This window comes from Hippichthys cyanospilos, chromosome 14 (assembly GCF_059441005.1).
Source record: "Hippichthys cyanospilos isolate Australia breed blue-spotted pipefish chromosome 14, RoL_Hcya_1.0, whole genome shotgun sequence".
In the NCBI taxonomy this organism is placed as follows: domain Eukaryota; kingdom Metazoa; phylum Chordata; class Actinopteri; order Syngnathiformes; family Syngnathidae; genus Hippichthys; species Hippichthys cyanospilos.
Genome location: NC_142382.1, coordinates 8,100,001 through 8,119,393, shown reverse-complemented (window position 1 = coordinate 8,119,393; position 19,393 = coordinate 8,100,001). Strand labels below are relative to the sequence as shown.

At 38.0% G+C, this 19,393-nt stretch overlaps 1 protein-coding gene across 5 annotated transcripts in view; it reads right to left on the bottom strand.

Annotated features, from left to right (window-relative positions):
* Positions 1–105: 105 nt before the first annotated feature.
* pacs2 (phosphofurin acidic cluster sorting protein 2) overlaps positions 106–19,393 on the bottom strand; it is a 30,639-nt gene continuing 11,351 nt past the window's right edge. For 2 of the 5 annotated variants that reach the window (XM_088432679.1, XM_088432683.1), the window contains exons 2-26: positions 15,275–15,362; positions 15,065–15,154; positions 14,762–14,887; positions 14,330–14,492; positions 13,991–14,064; positions 13,819–13,899; positions 13,213–13,272; positions 12,985–13,139; positions 12,203–12,293; positions 12,069–12,128; positions 11,566–11,690; positions 11,267–11,399; positions 10,422–10,526; positions 10,236–10,342; positions 9,926–10,080; positions 8,830–8,940; positions 8,602–8,710; positions 6,890–6,922; positions 5,466–5,510; positions 4,705–4,747; positions 4,587–4,629; positions 3,220–3,355; positions 2,762–2,988; positions 2,296–2,409; positions 106–2,022 (exon numbers count right to left, since the gene is read on the bottom strand). In XM_088432679.1, coding sequence (XP_088288805.1) covers positions 1,904–2,022; positions 2,296–2,409; positions 2,762–2,988; positions 3,220–3,355; positions 4,587–4,629; positions 4,705–4,747; positions 5,466–5,510; positions 6,890–6,922; positions 8,602–8,710; positions 8,830–8,940; positions 9,926–10,080; positions 10,236–10,342; positions 10,422–10,526; positions 11,267–11,399; positions 11,566–11,690; positions 12,069–12,128; positions 12,203–12,293; positions 12,985–13,139; positions 13,213–13,272; positions 13,819–13,899; positions 13,991–14,064; positions 14,330–14,492; positions 14,762–14,887; positions 15,065–15,154; positions 15,275–15,362 — 2,593 coding nt within the window. In that variant the 3' untranslated portion in view covers positions 106–1,903. The remainder of the gene's footprint in view (positions 2,023–2,295; positions 2,410–2,761; positions 2,989–3,219; positions 3,356–4,586; positions 4,630–4,704; positions 4,748–5,465; positions 5,511–6,889; positions 6,923–8,601; positions 8,711–8,829; positions 8,941–9,925; positions 10,081–10,235; positions 10,343–10,421; positions 10,527–11,266; positions 11,400–11,565; positions 11,691–12,068; positions 12,129–12,202; positions 12,294–12,984; positions 13,140–13,212; positions 13,273–13,818; positions 13,900–13,990; positions 14,065–14,329; positions 14,493–14,761; positions 14,888–15,064; positions 15,155–15,274; positions 15,363–19,393) is intronic. The other 3 variants (XM_088432680.1, XM_088432681.1, XM_088432682.1) reach the window with 3 other exon arrangements.

The window sequence follows — 19,393 nt, the reverse complement described above, 5'->3', positions numbered from 1 at the left end:
GAATCTTTTCTCGGGAAATGCAAAATAACTGAAACATTATGTTTTAGTGTGTGTAGTAATTTTATTACAGAGATGGTTTCAACTTATGATAAAAATCAAATTAGGTAATGTTGGAAAAAAAAGGGATTTTATTAAAGATTTTTAAGTGACGTATGAGTGAACATGTACAATCGTGCAGTGCATCGCATTGTCCGTATAGCACAATAAGCACCGGGATGTTCGGACTGGGAACTTGATGAAGCAAATATAGGCACTTATCAAGAATCTGGCAAAGGAATACGATAAAACTGCTTTGACATAAGCAAAGATGTGTTTGGTTCATGATACACACATGGACTAACCCTACAAACTTGCTGCAATACATTGTTCGTCTAAGTAATAATGTTAACGGTAGAACGTAATTCAGTGATCACACACACACACACACACACACACACACATCCATCCACAGCTTACAGACACACACACACAAACACACATTGTTTAACAATATCTAGAGGAGTGTCAGTCGCAAATGAGAAATCCTAACTCCAACATTGTACAATGAAGTCGTAGCTCGCGTTGTGCTATTTGTTGTGTAAGACTATTTTGCTTTAAAAGGAGACATATTATGCATTTTATGGCAATTTAAAATAGTTCCCAGATGTCTCAAGGTCAGGATTGTAACATTTTTTGTTTAAATACCACTTCTTTTTTTTTTTTGCTGCATATTTCTTGCTGTGGAGAAATTGGCTCATGTGAGGGGCAGATACACCTCGTGTAGTGAGCCAACCCAAAATACTGCTGGGCCAATAGGGAGCCTCAATTTTTTACAACAAAAAAAGCAGTCTGCTGAATCGCCCAATTGTGACATTACAGTGGGGAGATATTCAGGACGAGAATATCGAAGAGAAATTTTCAGAAATCGGCAGATAATTAAGGATTTACTTGGGTGTTTAATTTTTGCAGTTACCGTATTTTCCGCACCAAATAACTTCAATTTTACCATTTTTCCATAAAACCCTGTTTTAAATTTTGATATGCTATATATGCTCCAATTTTGAAGCAATTATATGGGGAGAAGGTGCAATAAACACAAGTTTTTGAAAAGAAAGTGTTTTGTCAAATAAATCCAGAATTTTTAATTAAAAAAAATATATGTAAGGTTTTTGCTTGCTATTTGATTAAAAAAATAAATGTAATATTTAACTGAACTATAATTATATTCTTTTAATCACTTGATTCGTCCTAGATTTGAGCTAAACAGTCTTTTAATGTATTCAAGAGGCATTTTTTTCCTCAACTTTCCACAAATCTTTACTCTTTATTTCTGTTTGTCTATAAATAAAATTTGACTCAGATTTTTTTTGACATTCCCTTTATCATTTAGTGGATGCGTAACGCAACCCCAGCCACTACTGTAGCTTCTATTCTAAGTGCCTTATAATATGGTGCCCTTATATATGAAAAGTTTTAAAATAGGCAATTAACTGATTAATCGCCTTATAATTCGGTGCGGAAAATACAGTAACGGGTCGGCAAGCACTCCACAGAACCAACCATTTGTGTATAAACCATAAAAAGGCCAATTCTCATGATATGTCCCCTTTACTTCTATTAATACTACTATTGCACATGTCCTTCAACATTTCCCAGCTTTAAATTACTTTCAAAATGTTCTTTTCCAAAACTTCTTCTTTAAAATATATATCCGTCATTTGCGTACATGGTGTGCTTTCAGTACGGCGCCATCCATTTTGGATGTGAGATTAGCATGTAGCTTAAGTGTTATGTATCCACAAAAAGAACAATAACAAAGCCGGGGGAAGTTGTAACATGAATGTAAAAAAAAAAAAAACTAATAACATGACACAGATGACGAAGTCAGTTAAGATAGTTGGCACGAGGATGAGGGCGCAGGTTCTTAGTAGGAGCCTTTGGCATGGCCGAAGATGGCGATGGGGAAATGTTTGACGTGCGACGACCACTGCGCCGCCAACTGGAAAAACTTGACGTCGTTCCACTCCACGCCATCGATTGACACTGACACACAAACAAACACGGCACAGCTCATTTGATGGAAAGACACCAATTTAAATAGAAATTTGAAATAGAAAAAAACAAAACAAAAAGGAGCAGTTTAAATAAGCCTCAATAAAAAAAAAGAAAAGAATGCGTAAAAAGCTGTTATATGAGTTATACATAGACAAAAAAAATGGAGACAGAAAATGATGGAAGAGTTTCTCTCTGACGAATGTGATTGATTACAGGATATTGAATATTTCTACTTTCGTTGCGAGATGAAATGAGCATTACCTGTCAACATGTTGTGCTGGTGCTTTGCGGTGCAGATGAGGCGACTGATGCCCTCGATCACCTGACTCTTGGACTCCACTTCTTTGTCTTTGCTCTTCTTTGGCAGGAACATCACTGAGACAACGCAACAAGCGCTTATCAATTGCACGCTTTTTGATTGGTGTTTTTGTTACTTTGTTTTCTGTCAATTGTCTGTTGGCACACATTCATTTGGGTTCGGGATAGGGTTAATTTTTTATGTTGTGTTTTGGTTTACGCCTATTCTTGTCATCAGTTTGTGAAACATTTGACCTCTGTCTGTTAGGAGTGCGGGGGTATGCCCTTTTTATTTCCCCATTTGCCTGCTACTGACAACTTTTCTTTTTCATTTAACTTTTTTATTGTTCTCCTTAGATTTTTGCTCTAAAATGGACATAATAAGTTGAATTTGGACACTTTAGGCATGATTTGTTTGTGCCGGCCTCACCCTTCTTGTTCTTCTCCTTGGTCACCACCGTCATGGACATAGTGGGCTGGGTGCTGGGCTCGGCGCCCCCCGCAGGCAGCCGGCTGACCTGCAGCGAGCGGAAATTGCACTTTAACGTATTCTTGGCGGCGGAGGTCGAGGACGAGTCGCGCTTTTCGAGGTCCTTCTTCCTGTCTGCCACCCAGTAGTCCACCTGAAGGCCCATCAGCTCCGCCTGACCCCCGGAACTGGGGGAAAAGAAAACTCCCACACGTTAGGCTTAACTCTCCTGCTTGGTCGTGAAATTACATACAGTCTTATGATGCACGCAACACAAAGTTCCATTTAATTGGGTGGATGGATGAGCATATAGGCGAAATAAAACGGAGCAAATAAAGTAACCTTTCAGTAGAATAAATTCCCATTCGAAACTGTTAAATAAGGTGTCCCTAAAATAACATGGCTGCTCACAGGCTCACCTGTACACGCACAAACTGGAATTGACGGACGGCGAGGAGGGCGGAGTGGGTGACGCCTCTTTGAGCGCCGGCGACACCTGAGGCGGCGTGGCGAGCACGAGCGAGGTGCCGGCGGGCGCCGCGTCATCCGAGTCACCTTCACGGGAAGAAATGAAGTGGTAGACTTGAGGGTTCAGCGCCCAGTACTTACAGCAAACTCGATCCTGCATGTTTTCTAGGTTTCTTTCCCCGACACACCTGACTCAAATGATTAGGATTGCTATCAGGCTTCTGCTCAGTTTGCTGATGAGCTGATCATTTAAATCAGGTGTTGTCTGGGAAAGAAACCTGGAAAACATGCAGGATACCAGCCCTTGAGGACCGGGTTTGGACACCGCTGACTTACAGCACGTCTATATAGCAGAGTGTTAAGAGTGTTTTAATATTTGAGGAATTACAGTATTAAAGTTATCAATTATTTTAGTACATTAGTAAACAAACAATTGATCCCTTTAGAACATTAAAGGGACAGTGTGTAAGATTTTCAATAAAAAGGAATAAATTAAATGACTGTAAATTTCAAAAATTGCAAAGGAATGTGTTCTTAATGACCAACAGTATGTTTTAAATATAATCATAGGTCTAGTTATCAGGAAATTATATTACATGGGGGGTGGCACTTCTACGGAGGAGGCCATGTTTGTTATAGCTACGGACAATGGTAAATGCAGCACCTCCTGCTGTCCGTAGAGAAAAATGGTCTAAATCTTACACACTATCTCTTCAAGTTATCAATTCAGTACTTTCGTAACAAAATTAAATGATTTTAATACTTCAGTATCAAAAGTAATTGATTACTTTAGTAATTTAGGACCTAAAGTAACCGATTGCTTTAGCACTTGATGTATGTAATATTGGTTATTTTTAAACACTCCTTTAGCCAAACACCAGAAAATTTTAACTGAAACTTGGATGTCTTATCTATTACAATAGTTCTTTAGTACCCAAAGTAATTGATTACTTGGTTTTAGGTGACTAAAGTACAAATGTAATAAATTACATTAGGACTTTATTGCTCAAACTAATTGATAGTACTTAAGTACCAAATGTAATTGATTATTTTAGTACTTCATTATGAAAAGTAATTGACTACTTTAATACTTTAGGATTTAAAGTAATTTGTTACTTTAGCCTGTGGTTCGTTGAATAAAATTTAAGTACAGTGGGCCCCCGTGTTACGAACTTAATCCGTTCAGCGGCTACGCTCGTAACTTGAACTGCTCGTATGACGGGCAATCCAAACCTATGTTAATAAGTGAATGCTAGACTCATTAAAAAAATAGAAAAAAACCCTTGGAATACCTATTAAAAAAAGCAAAAAAACTTGCCTGCAGTTGCTGACATTTGCTCCACAATTCCCACCTTAACCATCTGCAGGATTAAAAACAATAATCAATGGATGAATATACACACCAGGGCTACATGTGACAAAGAAATATTACTCACACCAACAAAGGGTATGAACTTCTGACATGAGTCCTCATCGGGGCTGTATTGGAAAAAAAAAAAGAAGAACTAAAGTTCTGGAAGTCTTTTTATAGATTTCAATCTACTCCAAGAAACAAACATTAAAAGCAAAAGCGAGAGGGGGAAAAAGCCATCTAAGGTTACTTACTTCAATTTCACTTTGGGTCATAACATTAGGTACACCTACGCCATCGAATGGCATAGCAATATTGTTTTCAGTTAGATGGAAAAAACAAAATATAATAACATCAGATAAAAAAAGTATACTTATTTAATGGAGGTTATAATTTCTGTATAGATGTTATTCTATTTGTTTTAAATTTCTCATCATCATGTATCGACCAAATAGAGTCATTTCACTTCAAATGTGACAAATGAAGCCCCATTCAAATAAAATAATCTATATGCTAATCTAGTTACTAAATAAACCCCCCTCCAAATATTGATTCCCCTTTCTTATTGGATCTCATTGGGCTGTCCCTAAAGTTATGACCCGGACATCATGCGTCGCTACGTGCGAAAGGTCGTCGATCAAAGCAATCACGTAAATTCTCCCAAGCAATGCATGCAGCTAACGCGAGAGGAAAAAGCACGCCAAACCTGAATCAAAAATTAAAGGAAGAACCTCTCTACTCATTCTGCGACATCTACCGCTAATATTATGTTATGTGCTATTTTCTGGAGAAAAATAGCCGCAACTCGGCGTCGGAAAGGGTGAGGTGAGAGGTTGTTGCTCTTGCCTTGAGCACACCTGCCATCGGCCCCCCAGGGAAGAAATTGACAGGCTACACAAGAGTTGAGGGGAGGGGGCACAGAAGAAGAACACAAGCTGAATGTACAGCCCACTGTCGCCTAGCAACAAGATGCACCGTGATGTTTTCCATTGGTTAAAGATGCACATGCAAAATGGAAGGTTTAGAATTAAAATGGGGGTAAGAAAAAGAAATATGACGGGTTAAAAATGACCAATAAGTCGCATTGAATTGAACTTTGAATACCTTGACAAGCAATTTTTTGTTGTTGTTGTAGTTTCTGAATTGCTGTAATATTATTTCTGGCCTTTCTTTGTTAATAAAAGAACATATAACAGAACTTGTAACCTAAATGGCAAAAAAAAACATTTTTTCCCCCATAATGCCATGGAAGTATTGACAAAAAATGCCAAAGGGACATCATAATAAAACACAAAATAATAAATATTTACATACATATTGGTATGATGCTAAAAATATTTCATTTACTTGCTCATGAGCAAATTAATACCCCATGGCATTATGGGGGAAAAAATTCAATATTTTTAGCATCTAGTCAACATGCACCTTCTAACATATTTGTAAGGTTATTTTAATGTTAAATATTTAATTTATTAAATTTCAATGACATATTTTAAGATTTTTGACAGGTAATTATCAATATTTTTTACAATGTTGCACTGAAGGTTGGTCTAAAAATTAACAAAAAATTTAGGTACAAAAGTATACCTTACTTTGGGCAATTAGGCACTAAAGTAATCAAGTACATTGTATTATTAAGAACTAAATTAATGATTACTTTAGTACCTAATCCATTTAGTACCAATGACATTAGATTATTAAGTACAAAAGTAATTGATTACTCTTGGTACTTTAGTACCAGTAATTTTTGTAGTTAGGTACCTAAAGTATTCAAGTACTTTAACACTTAATTACATAGATAAATCATTACTTTGACACATAATTCTAATCAAATCATCATCTAACATCAATTAGGTCCTAAAACATGAAATTCATTTCTTTGGTACTTAGTTACCTGGAGTAATTTATTTATATTTACAATTCATTTAGTACCAGCCATTTTAGACCTCCCTTTAGCCAAACACTGGAAGAAAAAAAAAAGGGGGGGTGGGGGTACCTGGGATTTAATGTCTGGGCTTTTAAAAAACAAAACATAAAAATATGTATTTGAGATTCAATGAGTTTAAATATGTATATGAAATATTTTAGTGTGTTTTCCATTCAGGTCCAAATGTGCCTCTTTAAAAGCAGTAGAAAATGAGAGGAAAGGGGGGAAAATAGCCGCAGCACACACACACACACACGCACAAACACAAACACGCACAATAGGTGGAGAAAGTTCATGACTGACAAGGCGGCGTGACAAAGCAACTGAAAATGGAGCACAATACCTGACGGAAAAATCAAAATGAAAGCTCTTTTTCCTTTAGAAAAAAAAGACACAAAAGGACAAAAAAAGGAACAACACAACACACATAAGTATGTTATTTGCAAACACACAAAATGATGGGAGACACAAACCCACACACTCATCGTTAACTTTCTTTTGGATTTTGTAAAATACATTTTACACTCACTGGACTATTCATTAGGTACACCTGCAATTAGTTTTGATGGCAACAAGCAAATTTTAAGGCTGAATGATTATAGACAAAGTAGCAAATAAGAAACATAAAAAAATCATCTTTAACCACTGGGGGAAATTTTGACCCAACCTTTTGATGTGTGATATCAAAAGAAAAGCATACGGTAAAAATAAAAACACGAGGAGGATAATATTGCATAGATTGTCAAAACATGATGAATTTCAATCTGCCTCGCTGCCATCCCTTCTAAATGCTTGCAAACGCGAGCTTGAGAGGTACACCCTATAGGTGTCAAATTTAGCCCATGTCGGGTTCATTTACTGCCATTCAAAATTGGAAATATTATCAATTTTGGATATATTGAAAATCTGATGTTTTATCATGCATTTCCTCTGATTTTTGAGTTAATCCTTTCAACGGCAACTCGCAATTGGGGCACAACAGAAATGTTGTGTTTCAATTTCAATTTCATAAATATATAAATATACAGCGTAGTTACTTTTGCTATTATTGTATTTTTGCAATTTTTGCACATAAAGGCAGCGTAGGTATCCCCCGTAGGTATCCCCCTGTATGGATAGGGCTGGGGCCACTGACCATTTTTTGGGGTGGAAATTAATTATAAATTTATATTTGATGACGTTATGACCCTTTCAGTCAGCCCAAGTAGGGTGATAGGGCTAGTGAAAAATTCCCTGACACCCAGGGGTGAAATATAGCTTGAATAAGAAAAAAAAATACTAAAGGGTAAACGAATCATATACTGAAGTGCTAGATAAATAAGCAAAAAATAAAATAATGCTGTTGTTCCTGCTTTGGCCTCCTAGGGGCAGTGTTGTGTATCACACGTATAGAGATACACGCTCATCATTTAAAAAAAAAAAAGATTGACTGATTATAAAAAGTTTGTATAGTGTTAAAAACCAAGATGAAATCTTGATCACATTTAAATTCATTTCCCAACTTGAGTTTAAAGGGCCTGAGAACCCCTATGAGGGAAATTCGATCTTGTATTTGGTTGTATTGTGCAGGTGTACCTAATAAGCTATTGTGAGCATGGATTAGAGGGTTGAATAGTTGTGCATTAGAAAGCATTTGTTACCTCAATTCAAACACAACACATCGAGATACAAACCAAATCTGTTCTTTGACAACGCACATAACCCAAAACATCTGGTCAAATCAGCTTTCCACATTGAAAGGAATGCAATATTAGTCGTTCTTCCCAGAGGATAAATCAAACATGCCTGTGAGTTTAAAGAGAACAACGCTGCCGGTTTGCCTGTGGATTATGAATTAGGTCACTCACTCAATCCTACAAAAACGAGCATACCCCTGAAACAATTGTATAAATATTGTTTGCTGGAAAATAATCCTGGCCATGCAAAATATTAACACTAGACATATTTTCACTACTTTGTTGGCAGTGGTTTATTTTGAGAGGAATTTGCACTTCTTTAAAAAGCGTGTCGTCACTTTTTTTAGATACTACATAATACTTTCATCCAGGGAAGTACCTCTTTTGCTTGTATGTGAGCATGGCCTCGGCGATGGGAAGCTGGTGCGCTCCGTTAGCGCCCAGCATGTACTGCGTCACCCTGGACACCACGTCCGGACTCTCCTGGACTGCACACGTCACATACACATACAGTACTCACACGAAAAGCCTTGCAAATGAATTATTCTATTATTATTATGACTATTTATTTTCAAGAATGCAAAGAGTAGAATGGAGAACCGCTCACCCATGACGGGCGCCTCGGGCTTGTGAAAGAGGTCCTTCCAGGCGGCGTCCTGGAACAAAGCGTTGTATTTGTAGTCCATGGTGCCCAGATATTTGGACACAGGGTGCGCACCTGGGTGCAAAAAGTCACCATTATTTAAATGTGAAATTAAAGCTTGAAACAAAAAATTAAATTAGAAATTAGAGCTTTGGGTATTCAGTTCATTTTGGCGCGCCTTCTTATATTCCTGCCTTGGCCACTTGGAGGCAGTATAACACAGTCAAGCAGACAGAAATTTTTACAAATATTTGACTCAGTAAACCGCTGTAGTATTAGTCATTATAGAATACTGTGAGTACTGTAATACCGTATTACCTATCTAGTATGTGTTCAACTCTTTGCCGCTTCTAAAAATGTCAACTTGCTAACTTTTAGCATGTAATTTGCATTGTTGGTTAGCATTTATCTACGCACGTTTTCCTAAGGCAAAAACTAAGGTTGATATAAAAACACAATCTGCACATATAATTTGCATTTGTTCAGTTTGTCGGTTGACAACAAATGTGGGAGGAAAAAAGCAGCTTCAAGTCTCTGTGGCAGCAGACAATGAATTGTGAACATAGTTCTAGAATTAGCTAAGTTAGAATGAGCAAAATTTGATCTCTACAAATATTAAGTGTTTGCCTAATGTTCCATTCCCAAACAGGCGCATGGACATGGTTTGGTACCCTAACGTGGTACTGTTTTATTTTATATAAATCTGTGCTCAAACAAGTGCGTACTTTGCATGGCTACTTAAAAACATGACTAAAAGGATTAGTCTTTGCATTTGATGATATTTTGGGTTAAATAACACCCCCCCAAAAAAGGGTCAAATTGAAAGGGTCAAATTGACCTGGTTAGTCCCTTTTTTACTCAAATCGGGGTTATTTTTGAGCCAACAGGTTTTTAGTGTGGGGATTCTTTTTATAAAAGCATAAACATGAAAATGCAACTCTCTTTTAAATAAAAATCCCCATTACTGAAAAAACACTTAAGCCGGCTGATGACAATCCAGAAAATAAAAATTTGACCAATTCCTCCATCCACATGCATATCTTAGCGGAACAGTACACACCTAGCGGGATGATGAGGAAGCGCATGTATCCCAGCCAATCAGGGGTCTTGTGGGTCAGGTGGTCCACAAAGAGGCGGAGCACGGCGCTGAGGTAGTGCTGCGCACCGGCCACCGCAATCTTGATGGGGACCGGCGTCTGTGAGTTGCAGTTGCAGCTGTATATACACATTATAATAAATCCAAATAAGCATACAAAAGTAACCCAACAAATTCTGCCTAGCAACAAGTGATGAGAAAGCAGAAGGAAAAAAACAGACAAGCAGACTAAAAATCACATGAACAGGAGCCCGCAAAATAAAAATAGGCTCACAATCTCTGTATGCGGGACACGATGGTGTTGAACGCCGCCTGGATGTCGGCCGTGGTGCATGTGCACACCACGGGCAGGTGGTGGTTCTGGAGCATATCCGACAGGTACTGAAAGGTAGAGCAGAAGGCGCGCTTGAAATCGGACCGAAAGAAAAAGCATCCGAAGAGGTTTGGGAGGCCAGCTGACCTGTCCCTGCCAGTCGGATGTGTTAATGAGGATGATGCTGTCGGGAAGTTGGTTGTCGGAAACCAGGATGTGGTTGAGCTGATCGTACACCGTCTTCCTTGGGATCTGCACGGAAATTCATTAGGAAGGTTTAGAATGGATTATTAGTTATCAGTATTTGCTGCATAGAGAATTTGGACGCAGTTTTTGGCCGGTTATTAACCGCCGTTGCTTATGGGAGATTACATTGTTTCTTATTAGTATACATAAATATTTCAATACTTAAATATATATATATATATATATATATATATATATATATATATATATATATATATATATATATATATATATATATATATATATATATATATATATATACACTGTAAATACACAATTTCTGACACAAGGCTGATTTTCAAAATTATTCCCTCTACTAGAAAAATAAAATTGTACAAGACTAGTGGGAGGAAAAGAATCGAATAAAATTTCAAACAAAAAATCCGCCTCCTGAAAATAACGTCATTGTTGCTCAGGCCTGAGGTAAGGACCAATCACAGCTCAACATGAAAACATCACATGACCAAACTCAGATCGGTCACTACCTAAGTAACTGTGATGTCATATCCACTGGACTGCAAGTGGCAAAATTACTACTATATATTACTACTATATATATATATATATATCGGTGAATTTTGCTGCTTAATACACTCATTCAATCCCACAAAAATATTTTTTATTTTTTTAAGAGTCCAGAAATTCAAATGTTTTAGCCACTGGGAATACAAATGGTAAAAATGTACCACTTAGGCAAAAAAAAAAAAATACATGAATAAAGGAAAAACTATTTAGTGTCCACCAACCTGCAGATGGCTGCGAGTGTCCAGCGCCCGCTCGTTGTCCAAACTGTTGGCCCGCTCATTCTGAGGCCTGCTGGGCTGGCGCTCCTTCAGCGACGTGCTGCGACCTCGTCTACCCGCCATCTTGGGCTCCTGCCTGGAAAAATTAACTACTGTATTGGGAATTTATTTATACACACATACGCACACGCACGCACATATATATATATATATATATATATATATATATATATATATATATATATATATATATATATATTTTTTTTTTTTTTTTTTTTTTTGCAGCAGCTGCTCTTGCTTACCTGTTAGATGAAATAATGAGTGACTCAGTCTTGGTCATTTTTCCACTTGGGGGAAGTCTGTCCAAGAATGTGTCCATGTTGTCCATCTCCAACTCTGTAGTTGGCGTCACCGCCTCCGGGTGCTCCTGAGAAAAATATGGGGTTGCTTCTATTAAAATAGACCATCATCATAATGTGTGTGCATGTGTGTTCCTGTACAGCTATACTTGTGAGGACTTCTTTGACTTTTCTACCAAGATAGGGAGGACATTTTGGAGCGGTAAGGACATTTAGGCCAGTACTCACTTGTTCAGACTTCTTTTTGAGGGTCAAGACTTGCTTTTAAAGTATAGAGCTGAGGTCAGAATAAGGGTTAAGGCTAAGCAATCATTTCTGGTGGTTAAGGTTGGGGGCTAGCAAATGCATTATGTCAATTATGTCAAGATGTCTTTACAAGTATAGCTGTACAAAAAATGTGTGTGTGTGAGTGTGAGTGTGTGTGTGTACATGGATGCGTAACTCACGAAGGAAATGCTGTCCGACACGTTGTCCTCACCAACACATTTGTTTTTATCAGGCTCAATCTGAAATAAGAGCACAAATGTAAGAATACAAACACGATGGCTGGTTTTAGTGACTGACATATTGAGGCTCTGACCGGGCTGGGGGGCTCGCGGTGGCTGCGGCTACTGTGGATGCTTCCGATTTCCGTCTGCGAGCTGGACAGGGACAGACCCTCGAAGTATGGCCTGAAATTGTTCCAGATTATCTGTTTTTTTTTTTTTTTAACTCCTTTATCTGCAACTTAAATGAATAAAACATGATGAAGGTAGTAGAAATGTGTTTTGTTTGTTTTTTTTACATAGTTTTTTATTATCAAATATTTAGAAATAATTTAACACTACAATTTTAGATTTTTATTTTTTTCCATGTATTTAAATATTTTTTAGGTCTAAATTTGATTTAACTTTTTCAAAGCTAGATTTCTTTGTTTAGCAAATTAATCATATCCGTATGTTATTATTTAGGATAGGGATATATTTAAATGTGAACATAAATCATTTTACAATTTTTAATCATCAGTGGAGCATGATTTTTTTTTGTGTCGTCATAGTTATAATAAATACTGCACAAAAACAAGATTAGTATGCTGTATATATCTCTCTACATACACTTTAAGTAGTGTATTTATACAGTATGATGTATTTAATATTTGCAGCTACATTAAATGAAATTCACATTATAATTTACATATTTTATTTAAAAAAAAAATCACAAAAATTCTGATGCGCTTGAATATATTTTCTAAATAGATAACAATAGTGGAGATTTGTTTATTAATACTTCAATATGAAATTAAGTATATACATCTATATTTTTCAAAAACAAACAACCAAACAAACAAAAAAACAATGTCATATCACCCTCACACATTCTCACTTGAGTTTTGGTTTGGGCGTGCTGAGGACGCTGTCGTCGTCATCCAGCTCAGGTCCGCTATCGCTGGGGTTGTCAAACTCAATGCTATCCAGGTCCAGATCTTCCTCCTCCACCTCAGGCGGAACCTCGGCCGGATCCTGCTCCGAGTCCAGAACCTTAGTACAAAGAGACACTTGGTATCACCTTCTGCACTTCAAGTCAATTTTGTGATCATGAAGTGTTGGTCACCTCGTCAGACACTCTGAACCTCTTTAGAAGAGCCACCACTCTCTGCTTGAAATTTTGCTGCTAAAAGGCCGCACAAGGACACACAATCAACACAAAATAAGTGTGAACAATAAGTCGGCATGCTATACAAATTCAGAATATGCAACAGCATTTTTTTGTCTAAACAGCTCTCTTCCGTTCAAACTTTAGTTCTATTTTATTTCTAGCTTCATTTCTTTCAATTAATTAGCATTAGCTTGAGCTTACTTTAAGCTTTAGCTTTAAATTTTGAGCATGAACTTTAGTTTGAATTTTATCCTCAGTTGGAGTTTTAGCGCTAGCTTTCTTTGTTGCCTTAACATTAATTTTAGCTTTCATTCATGTTACTGTTTTATATTATGTAACGTTACGTTAGCATTAGCATTACCAGTAGTGTTCGTGTTAGCTTTGATTTAATTACTAGCTTGACTGTAAGTTGCAGGTGTTGTTTAAACTTTACTGTAAGCTAGATTTCATTTTAGCATTGTCTTGGATGTATTTAAATAAGAATTTCCACATTGAGCCTTTCTATAAGATTAGCTTTATTTTTTCTTCCTTATTTATTTGTTGTTGTTTTTTTTTACTGACTCTTGTGATGGATGCCGTTCTAACGATGGACCTTCTCTGCTTCTTTGGCTTTCGCACATCATAGTCATCGTCTTCCAGATCCTGAAAACCACCAAAACACCCGGAAAAATGTTTTAACTTTTGACCATGTCAACCCCCCGACCCCCCTGACCCACAATCAAGACAATCTCACCTGAACCTGTGCTGCATCGTCGCTGGCCTCCTGCTCTGATGAAAAGCTTTCGTACTCCTCCTCTGAGTAGTTATCTGAAACAGGGACAAAATGAAGTGTTTAGAATCACATTATTATGAAACATTTCCAGGGGGATTTTGAGATCACATATAATGTTGTGATGCTAAGAATAGGTCTGCAAACAAAACAGAACAACTCACTCATAAGGTATTTAAGTAACATTATGTAAGACCCACAGCAATACACTAAATTGACAACAATACAAAAATCTAGGAAATATTGGGAATGATTAATGATTCCAAACAAAGCCGCTTTCAAATTGGACACTGAAGGTGATACCGGAGCATTTAATCTTGTGTCCTGCCAGCAGGCTGCCGTCCTCATGATCAATGGGCTGGCTGGAGAGTGAGAATATCCAGATCTCGGCCACTTTACCCAGGAGCTCCTTTTGGTGGCTGCAGAGAGGCAGCACCTGCCCACCCTCTGTCGGGTGCTGCATCACCTGGAGGATCAACCAACAGAGTTGTGGTGCGCTTCTTCAAAAAAAAAAAGCAATCAAGTAGGCACAAGTGATAGAAAAATATTCTTGAGGTCATGTGCAAACAAGTGTTATGAGATGCCTTCAAATTTGCTGAAGACATCTCTAACAAAAAGTATGTAGATGATAAAAGGGAGGGGCCCTAAGATTGACCCTTGAGGAACATTGGATTCACTAGCATGTGAACCGGTTAAAAGGTTCTGTCAGTGTGAAAAGTGAATAGTTGCCGGTACCTCCGCCATATCGATGGAGCCTGCAGCCAGCGTCTTGTAGCCAAGGATGGTGCGGTTCTTGTAGCGCTTGCGTCTCTGCAGGAGGATCTGCAGCTTGTTACCTTCACGCTTCAGGAAGTGAGGGTACTGACGGAAGGGAACCACATACATCGAGTGAGTCAGTGAGTGAGTTGGTCGAGCTTGATTGAGTACGTAAAGTGAGTGAGTGAATAGATTTAGGTGAGTGAGTGAGTGAGTGAGTGAGTGAGTAACCGAGTTCATATACAAAAGTCAATTGAATTTCATCATATTATGTCTTTGCACCTGCAGCGAGAAGGTGAGAGCCAGGTCCGTCTCAACAGACCCACTAGGCGGCAGCATTATCTCATGGGACCTTAGGATGCGCTTTGAACCCTGAAAACACACAAGCATACACATGCTACAAATTCACTAAATCACACCGCACTTCCTGTTTAGCGTTTTATTTTCTCACTCATTGTGCTTCATCAAGCACATCACCATTAGTGTTCCTACTTGAATTTTGACGGCGATGACCACAGAGATGAGCTCCTTATCAAGTTCTCTGAGCACCACCAGCTTCTTCAGTGTCAGACTGCAAAGCCTGATGGGAAAGAAAGTCAGCTAACATATTTGGAAATTGATGCAGTACAAAAATGTCTCAATAGAGGGCACTCTTTTTCCCTGCAACAACAACCCATCAAATTCGTCTATGGTTCATGATGGAGCAAATGACTAAAAAAGTACTCAACAATGAAGATTTGTAAGTTATTTATCATTCAAGTGAACTTGATTGATACAATTCTTCACCCAAAAACTCTACATGTATTAAAAATAATAATGTTATGTCTGTAAAACAAACAAATCAGGAGGTGAAAGACATTTCTAGAAAGTAATCAAATATTATCACTCAATCATAAAAATAAAGAGTACGTATTTCTAGTTTCATAAGATTTAGAATGGGGCCTTGGCCAACAAGCCAACGGGCAACTTGGAGAGGAGTGGAGAGGGGGTCCAGCTCGGGAATGGCATTGTCTACATGTGAGGCAGCGGGTGGGAGTTTGGGGGCTGTTTTGAGACACTTCCTACACGAGACAAAAGTTAGTGGTGGAGAAACCCTTTTGATTCTGTTGGACTAAATTATTCCATGTGGCTCACCATGAATCATCTCCTTTTGAGAGCCCCCACGGTGCACTTTGTACCACTGACCTCACAGATTAAACATTGGCCAGGGTATCGCTTCCCCAATACCAAAAGCTGTTCTCTGGCCAACCCGCTGCTTCACACAGCACGGAAAGGATGGGGTGGCTCGGCATGCATAAACAGAATCTGTTTTTTTTCACCTATTGTTTTTTTTTTTCTCTTCACATAATACTGGACTTGTTTGACAGATTGTTTTTGGAGTCTGAGATTTGGTAGAACAAATAATCCAATTAGAGTCATTGGTTGATAAATTAAAAACATGTAATGAATAAAAACGTTTTAGGGCTTCCCAACGCTTAAAACTTTATGAATTTTAAGCATTTTCTTTGACTGTTTTACATTACTTTTTCTTTTGTATTTTACTTTACAACTGAGGAAAAATTCCAAAGAAAATCAGACAATTTAGGGTGAATAACATTATCTTTGTCTTGCTGTGTTAAAAATGTCAAGGGATAAAATAAATGCAAACGTTTTTTTCCAATTTTAAAAGAGCTATTATCAGCAAATTTAATTGGTCGGACCATACATTTGAAATCTTAGGTTGAACTCTCCTTCACAGTGTTATAACTTTCAAAACATTGATTTTGTTAGCGTGTTCATTGTGTTTTTTATTTGTCGATTAGCATCAAGCTAGCTGGTTTTCGTTTTGTTATGTGGTTTGGTAATTATAAAACGTGTGCTGTAATTCTTTTTGTTTTACGTTTAAACTTTTGCAAAATTGTTTCTATTGATTTTAATTGAATAATTAAAAATTATGTAATGAAAAATGATACTTTTTTTTAGTGGTTTAACATTTACAACGGTATGACATAGGCCTACCAGTATACTGTAGGCACTGTTAGCACATTTAACTGTTATACATTACTTTGTTCTTTAGTACTAAATTGAAATTTACAGGAGTGAGAAAAATGGGCAAAAATCATCCTTTTTTTGGGGCATTATCTTTGTGTTTTGTTGCAATTGTTTTTAAATGAAGAAAAAAGGAGTGAAACAAAAAAATCGTTTTGAAAGCTCTATTGGCAATTTTATGGGTCAATTGGCCCCTAGTTTTGACATCTTGGGTTGAAATCCTCTGCTAAGAATTATAACATCCGCAACATTGATGCTAGTTTTGTTAGCGTGTTTATGGTGTTTTGCGGTGTCTCCTTACTTAGCTAGCAGACTGTTATGTTCCGTTGTTCTGTAAATACAAAAAGTGCAATTCTCTTTGTTTAAACACTTTGAAAATTCAATGAATTCAAATCTGAAAAATAATCAATCCAATCCCCTGTGTGACAGCATCAGGCAAGAAGCGGAAAAAAGCAAACATTCAGACAAGCGGCACGACAATGGCAGGTTTGAGGCGGCTTTCAATGGCGACCTTTCTCTCAGGAGGACCACGGTACGAGCCGCGAGAAGCCCCGGGCACGGCCGCCGCTGCCCCCCATGAAGGCACGCATTGTCTTCTCAGGCCAGCGTGCGCAGTGACAACAGAATCATTCTGTGTTCTGGTTCCGAGCGCGGCGCCGGTCGGGATCGGGATGCGAAGGCGGACGCAGCTAAATACTTTCCAGCTACGTTTGGAGTTGGTTGTTGTTCTTTGTTTTGCATCACAATGGGTCTAATTGGCACACTGCTTTCCGAGAGTTAAACTACGCAAATTAACGACTTAAATAGAACATAGTTACTTCTAAGCAGATCTGTGTTAATGGTGGAGAGTGATGACCCATTTCTCCTTTTATAGTTATGACCTGATATCCTGATATATATATATATATATATATATATATATATATATATATATATATGTGTGTGTCTACATTTTTTAATGGTGTCAATCTGTGTAATAGTTGGCCAACAAAAACTTGCAGTGCACGCAGCGCTGTGCCTTCCATCTGTTCTGTTTGTGCTGCGCTATGTTCCGTGTCGCACGCACTAGACAGCTGCTGATTTTTTTTTTCCTCATGCGCACACACAAAATCAGACACGGGCACGCACAGTGTCACCCCAAAGGACACATGGCCTCGCCAGTCTTTGCTGAGATCAGCATAGTGCTATGCTGCAGATTGTGCAATCACTGAGTCACATGATATAGTAGACGAACGTTTTGGGACCCAAACTCCAATTAGGGAAGTCCATGGGCCCATGTGTTGGGTCACTGCCCCACTGCGAGCAGAATTTAATGGATAAAAGTGAACACTCACTCCCTGAAATGCTTTTCTATCCAGATCTGAAAACGGATTTTTTAACCACAGCTCCATCTGGTGGGTTGCTGCCCTACTTAAGCCTTGTGGGTATTTTATCCAATCCTTTGATCTTTACTTCAAAGGCATTCACACCAAAGGGAAAGCATTGAAAGCTGAAATTTCACCCAGATGGCGACAACATATCAAGGTTCAACATGGCACAACCACTTAATTATGACACCATCAGGAAGGAGTATGTTCTCAAAAATGGTCAAAATGCGGCACAGGGTTTGTCCAATCATTTGATCTTCATAAAAGGCATTTCAGATCAAAGGGAAAACATTCAAAGAAGACACAAGGGAGCTGAAATTTCACTCTCAGGAGTGTTCCATCCTTTGGCTTAAGTATTGCCCCCCCCTCCTCCCCACCCCAGCACACAGACTGTAACCATTTAAAATAAAAATTGCACCATTTTTTTTCCCATTACAGCTCTGTATGTTGGATCCAGTAGGTCACTGCCCAATTTCGCCATCCCCCATTGCAGCAGACAGCAATCAGAGTTTTATTTCCACCACAGCTCTATCAGCTGCAGTCAAAGATAACATTTGACCGTCAGTCTAAAAACATTTTTTTCTTCTTTTTTTACTTTTTCTTGTTTGGGATGTCATTCAGAGTGTCAATGTGAGCCTGCATACAATTTAATTACAGTAGCGCAAGGGACAAGTATTGAAGAAGTTTAATGACTTTGACATTGCTTTCATGCACGCTCATCCCCGTATCTTCTTATTTTTAATCCAAAATTCCATCAATTGTCAAACTGGCAAAGTGTATTAACAATCGAGGCAAGAGAGTGCCGACATGAGATACCCGATCAGACATTATGGACAATGGAAAAGCAGGAAGTGGAAATGGAATTTTGAGTGCCTCTTGCTGTTTATTGATCTGGTTGGTGTTGTGTTTTGGTTCATGCCTGGGTTTTCTGTTCTTTTTCACATTCTGCCTTGTATTTTTGTTCATATTTCTATTTCACTTAATAGTTTGATTGCGTCCACCTGTCTGCATTTACATGCTTCCCTTGCCTTGACCAATCAGCTCTCTGTTCCAATTATGCGTTGTGCAGGTGCTCCTTGTAGTCTAGTCAGTTATGAGTGTATTAAGTTTCCTGTTTTCTTTCACTTCTTGTCAAAATTGATGTGGATGTTGCTGTCTGTTCGTTGTCATAGTCAAGTCGTTTATGCATTTTGTTTTTTTGGTTTGATACTTTGTA